The sequence below is a fragment of the Clarias gariepinus genome, chromosome 9 (genome assembly GCF_024256425.1).
Source record: "Clarias gariepinus isolate MV-2021 ecotype Netherlands chromosome 9, CGAR_prim_01v2, whole genome shotgun sequence".
Classification (NCBI taxonomy): domain Eukaryota; kingdom Metazoa; phylum Chordata; class Actinopteri; order Siluriformes; family Clariidae; genus Clarias; species Clarias gariepinus.
The window spans coordinates 18,233,681-18,253,292 of NC_071108.1; the positions used below are offsets into that span (position 1 = coordinate 18,233,681).

The following is a 19,612-nucleotide window of genomic DNA, read 5'->3' on the forward strand; positions in this document are numbered from 1 at the left end:
TTGCAAACTCCTTATTGATTAAATTCATCTAAATGGTCATTAACCCAATGTCAAATCATCATTCCTGAGCAGAGAGAATCCTGTCTAGCGAGAACATCCTTTTTCACTAATTTGCTGAAAAAGAAACGCATGAATTTAAATTTCTTCGCTTCGGGCTAGAGACGAGATAGAATCTTATTCTGGATTGAGTTTCTCACTCACTTCCCGCAGCTGAAGCAGAAATTCCAACCCCGGCTCTAAATACTACATTAATCTATTTGAGCCTGAATTCGACCTGACCATCGTTCTGCATTGCAAATGCCCAGATCCACTGGTCAATTGAGAAACAATTTCCATGCTGAATAGAAACCATTAATTCACACATATCATTAGGGAAGCGCCATTATGGAACGGAATTTCAGGCTACAGGACAGTAAACTATTTCTAAATCCCTTTTTATAAGCCTTGCTTATCTGCTCTCAGCTCGGCAGTCCTGAGTGTGCTATTAAAGATACATGTGTGCTAGAAAACGACGACTAGTCCTCATTAGCACATGGAGACTGATCTGATTGCTTACCGAACCATTGTCTTGAGAAACCAGGGCCGGTTGGCGATGGATGGTACGGCCTCATCCATCAACGGGTGCATCTTGATGAAGTTTAGGGTGTCGTCTGGAAACTCATTAGACACCTTGTACTTCTCCGTTGACGTGGTTCCGGCACAGCAGCCCGGCCTAAAAACAGAAAAAGAGAAAGTCATAGTTTAGGAAACATGTCAAAGATACACTTCTGTTCATTTTATACACCCCGTATCTCTGGTTAAACATACATGTGTGGTAAACTATTGGATTCGAATCAGTGTTCTTTAAACACGCTCGAGCAAATGAAGAGCAAAATGAAGCATCTGTTAGCAACCCTTGCAGCATGTAACGATAAAATAAGAATGACACAAAAGAAGAGTAAGTGCTTTTGTGCTCATTAACACCTGACCTTGTTTCCCACAAACACATAATTTGATGCTAATCAGCACCAGCGACACTCCTGTTGCGTTTAACGCGCTGACACACCATATGGATGCTAGAAGAAGCTCTCGACTGTCTTCCCCACTTCTTTCCTTCTTGTAAAACGTTATTTCAGGGCAAATACAGCTCGCTCTTGCCGTGATAATTAGAGGGACAGAGGACAAAGATTGACCAGGATGGCTGGTGCTTTTGGAAAATTAGTCAGCCATCTGGAAAATGAGCTCATGCCTCATTTGCTGAAATGTACATCTCTCTCTCTCTTTTTTTTTTTTTTGTCTTTGACTTTCTTCTCATGGCATGATAACAATGTTATTCAAAGGGAATTGCCCAGTGTGACCATCATTTATTTATAAGACCTACATAATATCTCCCTAAGTCAATTGTAAATATTCATGACTGCAGTTGGCGCCATATCACAGAACCCCAAACATCATCTGTGATGAAAGAGCACAATGGCATTGTTGTTCAAGGCACCGCTGTCTATTCGCTGGAAATGAGGACCTTCCCACATGCTTTGGGGAAGTTTCCAAGGGTTCGAAAACAAAACAAATAAGAATACCAGTGAGTACCTGGGCTTAGGGACTTTCTCTTCAGGTACGGGTGTCCAGGTCGACTCCGGCGACTTCTGCTCTTTGAAGCGGCCAGTGAAAGCGGTGGCGATGTCCGCCATGTCGTAGGCGCACACGGCCGAGCCTGGAATGCTAAAGAGGAGACGAGAGACATGCAGTAATTCGCCTGCGGATACCCGCTACTGTATACATAACAAAACTCTGAATCATGCCACCTCGTTTGTCTCTTCAACTAGGCAGTTTAAGCGGAATACAGAGCACACAAGGATAGGATTGTGCTAATTACAGAGATGGGATTCTGTTAACCTCCATGGCCAAAACTGTAAATCTGAGCAATAAATCCGAAATATGAACTGGCACATTGTCGAAGCAGTTGCCCAGAAACAATGACTAATACGTCCCCGCTGTATGGCTGGAACTTCCAGTCAATAGCAGTTCATTCTCCACGCTTGGATTAACTTTAAATATGGTCCTTACTGAAACCCTTATTGAAATGTTGTAGTTGTCTGGCCCATTACACAAGCTCCATCGCTCTGCCACAAACATGGGAATTGTGAAATACTATGAGCCTTATGCCAGTTCTGTGATTCCAATTTAGATAAAGAAATTATCTGCCAAGTCTGTTTTTCTATTCATTACTAGTGGATCAACTGAGAAACATTCCCACTGGATTAGATTTGCTTCTGAATAGATTAAAAAAAAAATCTTACATACCTGTTAAATGGCGTGGAGAAGGTGGCCATGACAACATCACGGCCGTTGATGCGGATGACGTCAGTGACAGCCTGCAGGATGTTGAAGTAGAAGTGCGAATCTCCCGGGATGGAGCAGTTGAGGCGAGCTTTCAGGAACGACGTCCACTGTTTCTCCAGTACACGCTGTGAGCCGCCGCGGTCGTTCTTACACACACGGGCCACTCGTGGGAAAACCACCTGGGGATAAAAAACAGCATCATACACACTGATAAAGCCTCTGACTGAAGTGTCTTAATGCCTGCAATACAAGTTTAATTATTTCCGAGCAGAAAATCAATTCATTAGTGAAGTGAAGAAAACAACAAACAACATCATATGATTCATATTTATCATATAATAATATTTAATATTGACGTTATTGGATTTCTAGTGCCTAGTACCTCTAAATATGCACAAATTTACTGTATTACGATAAAATCAATTATAAAGATTGAGTTCAGACCTTCTATTAGTATTCCAATAAGAATGCTTAATACATTTTAATTGCTAAACTCTTAGCAAAAAGTCCTCATCTACTGTAGCACCTATACGAGTTCTCTCATTTCACCCTCTGAACATGATAAGGACTCAATTAAACTGTATCGAAAGTGCTTAATTGTATATAAAAATATTCCATGAATGGCCTAGGAAATATTCATATAAATAATTTTAGCACCTGTGAGTGCGTTTGAGATTGATGGCAATAGGCGTTGCGCTACTAGAGCAGGCAAGTATAATTAGAGAACTCTTTCAAATGCATTCATACTGTAAGAGCAGAGCGCTTCATTCACAGATGGTTCTAACACTACAATTAACCATCAGCCACAGAGCACCGCGCATGCAAACAGCGCCATGTGAAATGCCACAAAGAAAGAATTTCTTTCATAAACAGGGTCAAACAAGGTTAATTAAATGAAGGAAACGAATTCTTGACTTCTTGACGTAGGGTGCATCATGCAACAGGTGCTCCGGCTGAAATAGCAAACTATTTTCAGACTTCCAACAATTCGAACGACGTCTGTGGCGCTCTTGTTTATTTTTAGACCCTCCATCCTGAGCGTGTTTTCCTATTTCGAGAATGGCTGACCCTTCCTGAGAACCATCCCCATTATCTGAGGCGCGCCATGCTTCCTGTTTTCTTCTTCAGAAGACGTTTGATTTTTGCGTGCGGTGCTTAAGCAGGAAAGGATAGACATTAAGATTGGTATTTCTTTTACAATCGAAACCCACGTCACAAGTCGGGTTCTTACCTTTCCCATGCTGTTGTATTCCATAGCGATTTCTCGAAAGAAAAAATAAATGAAGTCCCCGTAATCCACTGCTTGAACAAAGTAGGGCTCTGCAAAATTACACACAAACACATAACACACATATAGCCAGGGCTTGGAGAGTATAAATATAAACAAATATAACAATACTATAACTAAACTATATATCACGGTCTTATAATCCTATAGTAAAAGACTGTATTAAGAAATAAAACAAGATTACTAGTACTACAAGTGCTTTATATCAGCAAGAAAAAAGAAAACGAGCTTTTTAACCCGGCCCGTTCTAGGTACGGTCTAAAGATGTGCTTTCTCCATATGAAAACGTAAAGCACACGTTAAGCTAAGGTTAACTCACCTTTCAGCCATTTTGAATCATGCTTCACGGTGCGCAGGGTCGGCTGGTCTCCCAGGCTACGATAAATAACGGCATCGATGGCCAGGAAATCGGTCACCGTCGCAGAGTACAACTTTCCATCTACAAAACAAACACCATGCGAAAAAGATTCCAGTCTGTGAAATGCCTAAAGACACCAGCACACAAAAACACCAGCCCAAAAACAAAGGCACCATTACCAGAGATGAGGCTTGCAATGTATTAAAGGTTAATGACTCATACTCAAATGTTTGCTCTTCATTGGCAAAACAAATATGAAGGCAATAATGTAATTAGTGTAACTATGACAATTACATGAATCACTTTAGCAGACTCATATTGGACGGCGTTTTCAAGCCACTAATGAAGAAATGAATCATCTGGGTTTTCCATCTTGCGAGTTATTTTTAACCCCCATATTTCAGGGAAGACTCTGGATTATTATTTTTTTTCTACTACCACAATAGTTTCATGTGTTTCCAAACTGACCACAGGCACAATCTTGCCAAGCAGCATGCTCTTCCCAGAAACAGAGAGCAACTGTCGCAGAATGCCTGCCACCAGCTCAGCCCGCCTCGGAGTTCCCTGTATCCCTCACATGCCTTTTTATAGGCCATCTAATAATGACAATCTGCGTTATTATTTAAAAGCTAGGGCACATCTTGCAGCTATTACTGAGTATTAACAGCCTGGAGATAAAATGATTAAAGAAAATCTTTCATAATGAGCAAATTAGCAAGTGTTTTAAAAGTGTTGGTATAAAAATCGTTCGTCTGATGGCTCACCAGCAAACAGGGCAACGTTGGCATGCTTGGCATCATATGGGCACCGGGCCATTCCACTAATCTCCTCCCCGAGCGCATCCAGCGTGTCCGCCTAGAGAAAAAAGCCAAAGGGTAAAGGTCAACTACACTCAAGGGAACGGCAAAGGAGTCCCTAAACTCTGTACAACAATGCCGTTCTGTTCAGTTCCAAAAGCAGTATTGCACACAAAATAAACATAAGGAATGTCAGGAAAGAAAAACTGATAGTGACAAAAATAATAATAAATCATTATTAAATAGCATCAAGAGATGTAATTCCGGAGTAACTTACAGTACAGTATTGTCTCAAGAAGTTATTTTTAACAGCCTTTCTTGGTCTTAACAATAGATAGAGCTTGCCAAAAAGTTTAACTGCTTACGCCACCCTTTTTGGCTTTCAAGGGGGTCATTTCGTTTTTCTATTTTCTCTTAGTGGAAAAAGCTATTATCTACCGAGTGAAAAAGGTCACGCCAAAGTCTAGGCACATTTCGGATTTCTGCTGGAGAATATGAAATATCAGAAGCTAACACCATGAGCCCAATTAACATTTCCTAAAAAATGTGTTAAAACTAAGCGGAAAACTCCTGGAATAAGAAACATTAATTATAAAGCCTCATTACTCTATACTATCTATAATACCTAAAATGCTTCCCTTTTTAAACTTGTGAGTATTGCAGTGGTAAGCCTGTCCAGTGAGCTTCTAAGCTTTTCCTGCTATATGACAGGAGGAGGAAACTCCTAAACAGTAGTATGATACTTGAGGGCCCCTTTTCTTATAGACCAGATGAGTCATAAAAAGGCCCTGACAGATTGGTTCCTCAACTCTGACATCCTGTAGCGGTACCTTTAAGAAGGACTTTGATGGATACGTTCATTAATTCCATCAAAGCATCGACTTCTGCCAGGAATCCGAGCACAGCCACAGACGATTCAGTAGTCAACAGTAGGAGGGGTATCACATTACACCCAAAAGACCCATCAGTCACATATGGACTTACGGTTTCCGTAATGCACTAGGCAGGGCCCCTCTTTGAAATGGTTATGGGAAGGTTTTTTGTATGCTGTCAGTAATTACACGGTGAGGGACATCACCTCACCCCCTTTTCCTGCAGCACCATAAAGGAACAGGTGACATAATCCACACCACCTGTATATCAGATAGCTGAGGGAGGGGATAATACACAAAGAACTGCTCGGCTGTTCGAGTCCAAGGTATGTGTCTGAGTGATCCCAGGGCGCACAAGTGTTGAGTGGGCTACAGATGGGCCCTTGGGACTGAGAGGCGTGTGTGTACACGGAGCAGAGCTGTCGCTCTGTCAGTTGAACATTTGTACAGTGCATCTGTACCTCCTTGACTCTCTCGCTCTCTGAGAGGTGCTGATTAATGTGGGCTGAGTCTGGACCTGAAACAGAGGCCCCTTCTTCAGAGTCATCATGCTGCGAGGATGGAAAGGTAAAAGAGTGGCCAAGGTCGACACACACACATGCACCTTCTGACTCTGCTGTCACACAACCCAGTGAGGGCAAAATGCCCCCGCAGTTGGGAAATCTCTGAGCAGATTGTAGTTTCTGGCAAAGGGAATTCAGTCTTGTTTTAAAAGGATAGGACTTTTATGTAGTGCCACATATTGCACAGATATTGCACTTTACTCACTGCAGAAAATGTGAAATTTATATCTGAATTAATATAAAATGTTATGGGGAAACGTCTTTGTTGATGCCTCATCTATGGCTGAAATAAATGTGAAAAAGCAACCTGTATAGACTCTAGCCTGTATATGTCTCCGAGCCCAAAAAAACAAGTGACATGAATCAAAAACTTGTGAACACCTGACTATCACAACCATGATTCATGTGGAACCACTTCCACAAAATTGGAAGCACGCATGTTTTTGTATACTGTAACATTATGGTGCAATTACCCTTCACTCGTTCTAAAATGTCCAATCCTGCTTCAGCTTTACTGACCCCGAGCACAAAGCAAGGCATGGTTTGCCAATGTTGGTTGAGAAAGAACTTGAGTTGCCTGCACAGAGCTCTAACCTCAGCCTCACCGAGCACCTTTGGAATGAACTGAAACACAGACTGAGCCACATGCCTTTTCCCTCGACACCAGTGCCTGACCTTACTTATGTTCTTGCTTCTGGATAAGCACTCAAATCCCCTCAAGCAAGCTTTAAAATCGAGTGGAAAGGTTTCACAGAAGAGCAGAATTTATTGTACCAGCAAAGGGGGACTAAGTCAGTAATGGGATGGTCAAAATGTATGTCATCTGGTTGTAAAGGTTAGGTGTTCACAAACATACGGTCACGTAGTGTATTATCTCACTCACTCATCGTCTATACCGCTTTATTGTATTCAGGGTTACGGGGGGCCTGGAGCCTATCCCAGGAAGCTCAGAGTACGAGGCGGGGTAGACCTCGGACAGACTGCCAATTCATCACAGGGCACACAGATATACAGTCACTCACACACTCATTCACACTCACTACGGACAATCTGGAAAGGCCTAATGTCTTTGGACTGTGGCAGGAATCCCACCAAGCATGGGAAGAACATGCAAACTCCATGCACACAGAGACGGGAATCGAGCCTGGCCGGGAATCAAACCCGGATCCTAAGGGTACAAGGGGACAGTGCTAACCACTTCACCACTACAGAAGGAAACTCTTATTCTCTTATTTTCAGTTAAGTCCCTATACCTGACTTTCAGATTTCAGATAAAATATTTGTTCCATTTATTTAACTTAATCATTATAATTTAATTTCACTGGATAGAGAAATGACTGGTGGTTCAAGAATTTACACAGTACGGCATGTCACAACATAAAAATAATGACTGACTACTTGTTGCACTTGTTACTCTTGTCATGACACTGAAGCAAACCATCCATGTGCAGTTGGTTGTCACTGCTTTTTATCAAGACTGTGGGCTCATACTTGCAACCCGCTCATGCAGGAATAATCCATTACTGTTTGTAGTTCCTTGACATTCCCTCTATAGTATGTCATCTTTTATTGAGCTTCGCTTATACGAAATCTACAGCATATCCAGCTGCGTGAATAGAGGCCACAGGGAAGGTAGTGGTACCTTGTATGTCCGACAAGAAGGGTTGAAAGCGTTTGTCCCGCACACGAACAAGGTGTCATCATCTTGCTGGAGAAGGACCTTGATGAAATTGTGGCATTCATCCTAAAGATAAGAAAAGAGTTCAAGCATGACCTGTGTAACCTTATTAAATTACTAGTCTATACGTTTACCATGTTGCTTTAAAAAGTATCAACACATTTTATCACCTTTTGTTTCAGTCCATTAGGCTACCAATTACGCCATTTTTGTCAAATACATAATATCTCATGTTACATGGGATGTTACGACATTAGTCTGCTCCTAAAAGCCTTTATTAGATTTCGAAATATTGCATTATCCAGATGAGCAGAAAAATATTATCTGGTATTATGATGGCATGATAAAAGGATAAAGAACTGGTCCGTGTACCTTGTGTTTTCCTTTCATTCTACAGGTATCCACGTCCGGTTGCCTGGACTTCCATGTCAGTTTCTGTGGAGAGGAAATCGATGGTGAATCAGTGCTGATCTGCTTAGGCTTTACACTGAAGACAGGCTTGTGCAACAAATACAACACATTAGACTAGATTATGTCGGTCTCTTATTACCCTTGTGGTCAAATCAGCAGTCATTCTAACATACGATGTAAGCTCTAAGCTGCATTTACAAACTGCTAATTGATTAAATCACTGATGTTAAATTGCACCCTTTCATTAATCAATCTCTCTTGCCCTCTCAGTCTCAGAATCAATCAACGCCGCGTTGGTATTCCTCGCCGCAGCTCAAAGCACTGGTATAATCGGCCGCAGTTACATGTAGGCATAAATCTCCAGCCTTCCGGGTCCATCTTTTTAGGGTGGATGACGCATAGCGACGACTCTTGATAGGATAATGTGCTTAGCGGAGTCACAGTGCCAGAGCGTCTCATGCTAGGGTTTCAGTGCTGCCAGGTAATTACGATAGAGTACAGGATCGTTTCCCAGAAGACAGATTGACACAGAGCACTTACCTTGTTGAAAAAGATCTCCTCCGTGTTGGCTGTTTCGATGTCCGCTGTATAAATGTGATCCCTGAAAAGATGACAAAAAATTTTTTATTTCAAGTCCAGTGGACTTTCTATTTAAAAACGAACACCACTTCAGGCACGAGCAACAAAGGTTTTAAAGTGCTTCAGCACCCACAAAGCTGCCTTTGTTCTGGTGGAAGGTTGCTGGTTGGGAGAGTGCCAAGTCATTCTGCGCTGTTCAGGTCAATTAAGTTCAGTACTCAACCACAGGAAATCGATACCAACACTCATTAAAATACGAGACAGAAGTTATGTGTTTCCACTGGTTATACCAGAATCTCTGCCGGCATGAGGGGCTGGCAAACTCAGGTCGAATAATACGGGCGAAAACTTTTTACAGTTTGTAAAACATCGTAAAATTTCGAGTTCATTTCGGACAGGTGGGATTGTGGGACCGGCTGCATTGTAAACTGTTTAATTTGTTTGAGACTACTTGTAAATGTGTGTTTAATCAGAGTGCCTCGTCAATATCCGCTGAGTTCAGTTTAATTATATCTAACAACCTGCACAGTGGCTTGCGTTCTCATTATACAAATTTAATAAAGTCTGGAAGAGAAGCCATTTCTGAAATGAATCCACTTATACAAGTTTCCTGGGGCCGGGCAATCTCGAGCTGGATAAACTTCTTTCCAATTATATTATCCAAATCTCTGTCAGAAGCCGGTAATTAATCATACATGTGTCGAATTTCAAATAGTTCACAGTCTCCAGTTTCTTTTAAATGGTGTACCAGCTTTTGTTGGAAAAAAGGTACATATTCGCACTCTTAGTTGCCCTGGATAAATGGCTGGTCCTGCATGATTTTGAGCCAAGAAATGTTCCAGTTTTAAACAGCTTCATTACACGGTGCTCAAAATGATTAGAGCTGGTGAAGCCGATATGGCTGTGGTGGTCAGTGTTTTCTCTGCAGCTCCTAATATTTACTCCCTATTTTCTGTGCACCACTGGGTGGGTATACAATTCTGATGCTAATGAAGAGTAATCATCCCTCTGCTTACCAACTACAAACTCGCGATAGCTTTGTTTCAGAGTTTCAGAGACGCGTAGCGAAGCTAGACTTTCCCGCTGAAACGCTCAGCTCAAGATCACTGACACACTTCTAGATTACAGAAAGCTAAACCCCAGGTGATCCTATACCATTACTTCTGAGGAGTAATTGAGCTCCACTCCTAATGCATTTCAATTAGCATGGGTAAGGTGTCATCTCACTTGACTATCTCACAGGCCGTTAATGAAACTTCATTCTACCGAATAATTACAACTGCAGAGGATCATTAACTGAGTGAAACGTATGTCATTACATCGTAAGGTCCAACATGAAAATCTACACATTGAACCATTAAGTATTGCGGTGCATGATGAATAGCAAATGCAGCCTTTTTTTAAATATATAAAAAAAGATCTATTGTAGGGTCATCTATTGTAGGGTTATATTTAATTTTTTTCTCCCAAATCAGCCAAACAGATGAACCATTAAAGATGCTAAATGGACCTCTTTAATCAGTGTGCATCATGGTTTAAACCTTTTAACAGTACCTTCTCTGTTTAATGATTTTAGCCACAAAGCAATAGATAAGTCAGTGATCGCTGATGCGTCAGGCTTACATCCTGCCAGCAGAATACGGCACTGGCCACTGTGCAAACATGACCGGATCAAACTCCAGCTGCACCTGTGGACAGATCACCAACTCCACACTCACTACCTGCTGGATGAAGCTCAACAGGCTTCCTATTATGACAGCTTTAAAGCTTTTGAACAGTTTGGCTCTTCATCCAGCTGTAAAAGAAGTGATTGTAACAAGTGCTGAGTTCCTTTCATGCTGTGTGAGTGCTGAGCTAGCCAAGCAAACAAAGACCTCTGGAGCTCAGCATAAGCAAACAAACAAAACCCAACATTTGGCGTCATGAGTCGGGCGCCTTCTTTTATTCTCGGTGCCTGAGGTGTTACAAAACTTTGATACGCAGCAAGTGTATCCGTTTGCTTAAAGATCTCATATCGGGGTGTGTTGTGCTTGGGCAGAAAGGGGGGGGGGGGGTGTTGGTGAGGACTTGGCCGCCCACCAGGAGAACAGAGAGGCTTTGTGCTGAGGAATGTCGTTTTCATAACACCCCAGTTTTTTTCAGGGGTGACTGAGGGCCACTGTGGTCCATCTGGTGGCCTTTTGTAAAACAATCTCACTCTCTGACAGAAGGGATAGGGGCCTTCGTTAGTATTCACCCCACACCTAGTGACATACCCCTGGTTACCACTCACCCCCTTCATAACCGCACGGTGGATAGCCGGGACGGCGTTGTATACTGTCTTGTTCAACCTTAGATATGACAAATGCACAACAACAACAGGAACTAGACATGTAAATAAAGTAAAGATCGCTAATAGCGTTTTATATATATATATATATATATATATATATATATATATATATATATATATATATATATTTTAGGGGTGAGGGCAAGTGAGGGTATTTGGGGTCTCTAAGACCAGCTGAAAAAGCACATGGGAGAAAGCACAATCCTCATCATTAGTGGACCTTTAATGGGATTTGAAAACACTGGATGAATCCAAGACTCCTGGCCTTCACTTGCTGCCCTGTTTTGAAAGGGATGAACCTGAATACCTCACGGACCACTAGGCCATTCCCATAGCATGCCAAAGGGGCTCCCAAAAGAATGATGAGCACAGTTTCCCTGGTAAACAGCAGACATGGAAAAGGGAATGTGAACAATGAATCTGCACAAACTTCTAAGTAGCGTTAAGGGTCACCAAATTGCTGCTTCTCCCTAGATTCCGTATAGATTGGGAAAAATGCTACAGCAGGCCAATTCTGCTAATCAGTGGGGCCAATTATAAAGAATTTAGTGCTAATTTAGCGCTAAGAACAAATTTAACAGTTAGACCACCTTTTTCCATTTAGGCTGTCGTGGAAAATAATGATATACAGGCAATAGTGTAGCCCAGGTTTATCTGAGCACTTTTCACTGTTTATTTCCATTTACAGCCATTAGAACACAGATTAGGCTGATTCAACTGGACCATCTCTGTCGGCTTCTTTATGTGATTGAACTGAGCAAGAATTTAGAGGTTTAAATTGCCTTACTGCTGTTGCATATTCTTTAGATTAACTTGTGCTATGATGTGGTCTTTTTTGCTGTAATTCAGAAACAGTTTTTTTTCTAAAAGTGCTTATGATCTAACAAAGATGATCTATAAGCTATAAGACATGGTAGTTGGTTTATTTATTCGGGGAGCCATTTTCAGAAGAAAAAACAATAGAATGGTCAAATTGCATCCAAATGGATCATTGCTAACCTGGTTTGTGTTTTTCATTATATAATAGGTGTCTGGCAAAGAGTGATAGGCATTTGGCTATATATATATATATATAATATGTGCCAATTAAGCATCCTTTCCGACTATTCTTACCTGTAATGTCACCTGAAAAGCTCTTAAATGTGCAAGCCACTGATAAGTTGTGAAATTCCAGGATGACTACAATATAGACTTACTTATACTTACCAAAGAGGTCTTTAATAAACAAAAAACAAGATAACCATAGCCATAGGGTTTTACCAAATACGTAGCAAACTGCCGCATATACAGTAATGGGTGAAGAAAGGCAATCTACAGTTTGTATGATTTGGGATGATTTTAAGTCCAAGTGCAGGCATTTATGCCTTATCTTTATGGATTCTTAAATCTGTGGAACTATGGAAGGGTCTGTTCAGGTCCAAAGACTAGAGGTCTCTGTAGTGGCAAACCAACTCATGGAACACATGAACCAAACTTATGTAAACACTGTTCCAAAATTATGTAATAGCAACCTAATTTAATTCTTTGTGGCTAAATAATTCTATCCTCCCACTAAATGCTATTTACAGCTATCTGCTTGTGTTTCCAGACTGCCAACAATGTTCTTTTTTTAAATCCGAATCCACTTTTCTAGTCCTGTGCCGTGTGCTACACTATCGAGCTGGCTAACCTTTTAATCACTGGACCTCATGATGAGCCAAATGATGTGAAGCCATTCACAAGTAGCATCAGCTTTTGGACTGCATCACTGTCGGCCATCTGTGGGCCAAGATACAGCAAACTGAATGAATGCAATCTCATGTGCCACAGCGGAGCTGTATCCAAAACCCGCACACTACATGACTAATTAACATTGTAAAATAGAAACACAAAGTAGTAGGATTTATACAGTACACTAGTATGGTTTACAATCAGTATTATTGCACACTGTGTGGAAAAATATTTAGATCATAACCCAGACATTAGTAGAGCAGTGTACAAGGCCTGGACGTACACAAGACGACACCAGGCAGATTGTGACGGCTCGCCAGTACACAGGACACTTATCTCCTTCCTAGTTGGCTCAGTAAACGTGAATTGGAGTGTGTGCATAGTTCTCATCAGCCTTTGCTCGTCTATTCCAATGGTGAAACTAGAACTGCTGGCTAGAGTTCCATTTGCACAAGCCCCATGAAGCATAACAAAAAAAAAAAAGAAAAAAAAAAGATCTCCAATTCTGTGCACCCCAAATATCAACCACAAACCAGCATTATTCTCCATTTATACTGCCAATAGCTCACTCCGTCCATTCAGTTCGGACTTCTTGATTGCTTTTGATTGTTTTTCTATTAGGGTTTTCCTATTTGTGTGATTCTGCTATATAATAAGTTCTAGTAGAACAGCCACGTTGATCAACTTTCTGCATTTGGATTTTTTTCCTCTATCAGTAAAGGGAGCAGTTTCTGTGGATAACACGAGCCAAAGACTAATAAAAAAAAGATTACCATTTTGCACCGCTTTTATTTCCTAAATTTGATGTTAATCGTTTGTAACTGTACTTGTGTTTTGAAAACAATTCTATAATATTCTATAGGAAATCATTTGCTCTACAAAACATTTTCAAGTTAATGCCTTTCTTTAAACTCTCTGACCACATGAAGGAAGCTAGTCTGCTTAAGCCATTACAGTTATGTACTGTATGTGGGAAATATATGCCACTTTTATGGAAATGCTGCTCCCATAAAAAAGCTGGGGATGGTGTGTATTTCGGTGGATGGGAGAAGTCGCTATGGTTGCATGAGAGTGAGGCACCCTTAAAGTCTTGTGGTTGGCATTCTAACACAAAAATCCTTTGCCCAATGCATGTTTGACAGTAAGCAAACTGACCTTGCGGCTATATATAGGGTCCGATTCGTTATGACGATCAGCTGAATATCCAATTTGTGCCGTTGTGTGTTGTTCCTTCCTGGTCTGTGTCCAACAAACACTGGGTAATGTTTTGTATCTGCAAATGAGGTGGAAATTAAATACAAGCAAAATAATTCCAAGCATATAAACAAATAATATTGTAGGCTAGCGGATTTAACTGAGAGAGTGAAAGAAAAAAAAATGGAGATAAAAATTCACCCTAAATCTCTGTGCCCCGCGCAGCAGTTAGACCTCAACATAAAGCTTTAAGCTTTGACGGGGGAAAATAAAGGATTATCCTTTGATGTTAGAAAGACTCCATTTCAAATAGCATTTAAAGTTCACATTTTCTTGTGGGCTTCCTTCACAGCAATGAATCATGTTTCAAACAGTACACACAGACACAGAGAGAGAAAGAGAGAGAGAGAGAGAGGGAGAGAGAACAAACAAGGGTGAGAGTGCAAGGGGGAGAGATGAGCATGTCAGAGAGAAACAGACAAAGAATTTTAGTGGAGGAAAAACAGAAAGTGAGAGAAATCGTGAAGAAATCAAAGAGAAGAGAAAGCTCCTTTCTTGTCAGCGTGAGGGAAAAATATTTCTAGCAAAACGGAATGACAGAAACAAGAGGAAGAGAAAATGTAAGGGATGGATATGTGAGAGAACACAAGTGAGGCGGGTAAAATAAAATGCGGGAGACAGAAAGAAAAATAAATGTGAATGCGGGATGAGAAATGTGTATGAAAGATGGACGGCGAGGAAAAAGAAAGAGAGAGGAAGAACAAAGAGGTGTAGACGTCTCTCCCAGCAGCTCCTGGATACTCACAGTTGCCATGTGAAATAGTGATTGGCTCCGAGTCCTCTGGGAAGGCGGCCCCAGCCATCTGCAGCAGGGTGAAATACAGCAGCAAGGCCTCTGACCTCATTTTTGCACTGGCTCCTCTCTATGTCTTTACTTTAGCCTGCAGGAAAGAGGAAGAGAGCCATTTTGTCCTTTAGTTCCCTTATTAGTTTCATCAGAGGCACCTGCAGAAACAAGGTACAGTACAGCTATGCGCAGGAGGGCTGTGATGTTACAATCTTGCCTTGCCAGCGAAACAAATTAATTGGATTAGCTCAGTAATATGCGTCACCGATCGATGGCTGAGCCTGAAGTGGACCTTAAGTCAGACGATCAGACTTTTTTAAGACATGCACACTGTTCAATATGATTCATTAATTGGTACCAGCTCATACAATTTCCAGATTGCTCTGGCTTCCATTCCTGACTTGGACTGGAAACTGATCTTTTTTCATACTAAGGAGATTTACAGCGACCTGCAGCCCTGCTGACATTTTTATTCCTCTGTTTTTGCTTGTGGATTGTAGGCAACAAATCAGCCCCTCAAATCATGTCTGATAATCACTGCAGGGTCAGGAGCTCGGTCAGAATTGACGGGTTAATTCTCTCGAACCCAAGCGCACTGCTGCTTTTTTTAAGTGACTGTTTCGAAGTAAGAATTTTATGGCCCTCGATGCAACTCCTAACTCCCCACCATGTTTTGCGACCCATCTCGGAGACACAGTGGTGCCAGAAACCCGAGAGAGAAGGTGAAGAAGAGAGGGGGAGGAACAGAGGGACGGAGGGAGGAAGGGCGACAGAGCGAGAGAGAGCCCGTTCCATGCGCCTGTGAATCCCATTCAGAGTGCCGTGAAAACACTATTCTCCACTCAAGATTCCCTTAATAGCATAGGGCATGCAACTGAAATCCTAGGAAACAACCTTGATGAAGGAGGCACTGGATCTCCTAAACATGCACTCTATGCACTCTACGGCTAAGTGTGCATTTTGACTATAATATGCCACAAAAAAAAAACTAAAAAGGGTAGTCAGACTGACAAACCCAGGCCAATCATAGCACTTTCGACATCATTCAGCAAAACACACGGTGACTGGGATTGCTTTATGTCTGGTGTGTTTGTGATGAATGACCTGAACAAAATACATGGCCTCAGGCAAGATTGTCCACTGTAAATAAAATCAGTGTTGCCAGCGTAGGCTGTCATGACTAATACGGTCTCAATCTGACATGACAGCCTGACACTGAGTATACAACCCTGCGCTTTAAACAACTCCAGGCCTCATTGCTGTTTGTTTAATCAGAGACATACAACATGATCTATGATAAAACTCATCTAAACCAAAGCCACATTTTCTCATCATGAGTTTTTAACAATGAGACATATATAGTATAGTAGTGTGTTTTCGAAAATCGTTAGCTTATATGTAAAGTAATTAGTCTTAGCTGACTCAAAAGTCGTAGAAGTTCATGGACAAGGGTCTACACTTGAAACACAGACATTTATCATTTTTGTCCACAAAACACGCTTATTATGTAAATTAGAAATATAATTAATGTATAGAAATGATATATCATTTATAATTTATATAAATATAATTCCTGTTTATCCCCAGATTATTGATGAAACTATGACATCCCTCAGTTTCAATCAACATTACCGCATATGTGTATGTGTGTGTTGTGGTGGGGGTGGAAGTCTAGTAGTGTATGAAAAAAGAGCATGGATTTTTCTCCTAAAGCCGAACGACACAGCTTTCTTTTTTTTTTTATGTTATTCAAGTGCTTGAAACAAAGATTAAATTAATGTCAGTTTTAGCGCGCTGAAGAAGAAAGCTGAGACAGAAACCTCAGTGTTTCAGTTAGAAATTAAGCCAACACCTTTATTACCCCAGATGCTGGAAGGAAATTTGCGGCAGGCAATAAAGCTTAGCGGAAATGAGTCTGCGTCTGCAGCGTAGACTCGCACACTGTTTTCGCACCTCTGACTGCATGTTCATCCATTGGAGACCAGATGCCGGTGCAGGTTTACGCCGCTCACAGAGTGGTGAAATGATCGTTATCAGGCACATAGCAAACATGCTGAAGATCGCCAAACAAAGAATTAAAGGGGGTGCAACCTGCAATCAAGCCTTAGCCATACAGAGAAGCGATGGAGTACCATCCTTAACACAGCATGGTGAGGGACGCTCTGGATAAACGGCATGTTTCTGAGTGTCAAAGAAAAAATGTAAGACTTCAGTGTGGAACGAGCATCCCATCAACCTGCCGCCTATAAACAGTGTTTCGGGAAAAACAGAGGCTGAGGTAGTGGTATAATGTACTAGCATGAAAAAAATGTCAAAGCAGCCTTTTGATGTGACTCACAGTTTATCAGACAAGCAGTGGCCAGAGTTAATACAATGGTGCATAACTGGAGATTTCTCCCTCATTGTTAATAATGTCTGAAGGTGATACTGGTGCAGTTGAAATATAAAATTTAATGTAGCTCACAATAACTATGCTTCAAATTAAGGTAGTGAGCCGTCAAGGAAAACTGCAACACAAATGCTGGAGGACTGTGCAGCACTCTCAGAATGCCAAAACCCACTTACTTCTTATGTTTTGTGTGCAGAATATACATGAAGACCCCCAACTGCTGCTTTCAATACTATTCAAAGAAAAGAATAAAGTTGTACGTTCAAACCTTTATTCTTTTCTGTCAGTCACTCTGGGATAGAGGGATAGAGACAAACCAAAAGCTCTGCCGAGTGCAGCCAACAGACTGAGCAGACCAGAAATTTATTAAAGATAAGAAAGAGACTGGCAATCATATCCTGCCTCTCTTTGATCCGTTTATCATATCTCATGCTCCATTCATGCCACTGCTATTCATCTGCTTTCAATATTTCAGCACAAGTAATGGACGTCAAAATCAAATATTATAACACGCATGCAAATGCAGCTGGCCGAGTGGCTTATCCGTTCAATTTCCTGTTAACATGAGCAAAGAAAAAGCGACCGGAGCTCCCTTACATCAACTCGTCCTTCCATATATATATATACTCACACAAAGAAGGCACAGAAATACCGCAGCTGCAAAACGTAATCTATGCAAAATATAGCTTAATTGTAAAATTCTTTTAAGCCACCTAAAAAAAAATCTCGTTGGCTGTCGGCACCAGGCCTGTCGGTATGTAGAGATTATTGATTTGTCTTTCGTACTTTTTGGAGGGTTTAAAATATAAGCCTAAAGGTAGTGCAATGACAGCAAGTAAATGAAAAATTCTCTTTCTGATTTTTTCAACTGTCATGATTGTAACAGCTGATGACATTTTATCGTGTGCTCTTATTATAATTGTAGAAAAAAAGACAAATCACTATTTTGTAAGCACTATAATGCAATCAGTTTAATCTCTTGAAATGATTCAAAATATGGCAGGCCCAGTGCCAATAGAAATGAGCTATAAGACTGTAATAACGACTAAAGTAAATATTCTTTGGCATATTTTGAACCACATAATGCATTCTGCAGAACAGAAAGTCTGTATTTAACTGGAAGTGGGGGAGTGGCATTTTATTTACACCCTCACAAACTGGAAGAGTGATTATGGGGGAAAAAAACAAAAAACATCTAATGCATTTCTAACACATCAAATTCTGTGATTCAGTGCTCCAGTGTACAGTCTTCTTCAATACTGATGCATACAGTACAACAACAACAACAAGATAAAGCTTTAAATATAACCTATAGATTACAGATGTATAGATGAGATGTAGAGCATGTTTAAATGAACTTCAAGTTTCTTCTTTTCTAATCGCATCATTGTTTTTGATCTAGTAGATCCTGTAAAGCTTGAGGTTTTGGCTTTACGCCTGTTCCTTGGCTTTGGTGAGTAGCACTCTCCAATTCACTGCTAACTTGCATGCTAGCCAAATCCAAGGCGAATGCTAATCCTCTGATGGGCTGTGAGTGAGTTCTTGTGTCATTCCTCTCAGAGCCTTAAATCCACATTCAATCCTTCTACTTCTGTAGGTCGGACATGTCCAAACAGTTCAGCAGTGATGGCCTTCTGCAAAGCCTCAAGTTGAACCCTTTCAGACATACGCTATTTGCAGTTTATTCATACACACAAAGCCAATACATGCAAAGTGGGTTTTAAAAAGAAAGTGAAAAGACGTTGTTTTCTTGGTCATTCAACCTCTTGGGATGCAAATGTCATCTCATATAAGAACATTACATTTTCTCCCAACTTCATTGTCTATATATTCTTGTATGATCTTAAGACTTTCATGTGTAAATGTTAGAGCCTCCTTTTTTATATTCTATGTTTTTGTCTGTGTGTGTGTAAAATATAGTAAAAATCATCTGATCATAGCAACAACATATAGCCTTGTTTTTTACTGTATTTACTAAAGAAAAATTAAGGCATTATGAAAATATGGAATCAATAATACATTGCCTTTTACTGCTTCCACAGGATTTAAGAGGGTAGGACGCCGCCAGGTGCTACTAATCAACAGTCCTTGATTAACTGATCATCAGCAGGTGTGCACACCTCTATAAGAGCAGAAGTTGCTGGTCTGGAGCATTCAGGAGTGTGAAAAACCAAGAGAGAAAAACAAAAGCAATGGGCACACACATACTCACACTTTCAGTCACATACCATAGGCAATTTGGAACGCCAATTAGCCTAATCTGCATGTCATT

General features: G+C 40.9%; 1 protein-coding gene across 3 annotated transcripts in view; it reads right to left on the reverse strand.

Annotated features, from left to right (window-relative positions):
- sema6a (sema domain, transmembrane domain (TM), and cytoplasmic domain, (semaphorin) 6A) overlaps positions 1 to 19,612 on the reverse strand; it is a 66,756-nt gene that overhangs the window by 26,740 nt on the left and 20,404 nt on the right. For all 3 annotated transcript variants that reach the window (XM_053503802.1, XM_053503801.1, XM_053503800.1), the window contains exons 2-12: positions 14,910 to 15,045; positions 14,066 to 14,183; positions 8,830 to 8,890; positions 8,251 to 8,313; positions 7,843 to 7,944; positions 4,733 to 4,823; positions 3,930 to 4,049; positions 3,554 to 3,642; positions 2,284 to 2,501; positions 1,570 to 1,701; positions 557 to 712 (exon numbers count right to left, since the gene is read on the reverse strand). In XM_053503802.1, the coding sequence (XP_053359777.1) occupies positions 557 to 712; positions 1,570 to 1,701; positions 2,284 to 2,501; positions 3,554 to 3,642; positions 3,930 to 4,049; positions 4,733 to 4,823; positions 7,843 to 7,944; positions 8,251 to 8,313; positions 8,830 to 8,890; positions 14,066 to 14,183; positions 14,910 to 15,009 (1,250 nt within the window). In that variant the 5' untranslated portion in view covers positions 15,010 to 15,045. The remainder of the gene's footprint in view (positions 1 to 556; positions 713 to 1,569; positions 1,702 to 2,283; positions 2,502 to 3,553; positions 3,643 to 3,929; positions 4,050 to 4,732; positions 4,824 to 7,842; positions 7,945 to 8,250; positions 8,314 to 8,829; positions 8,891 to 14,065; positions 14,184 to 14,909; positions 15,046 to 19,612) is intronic.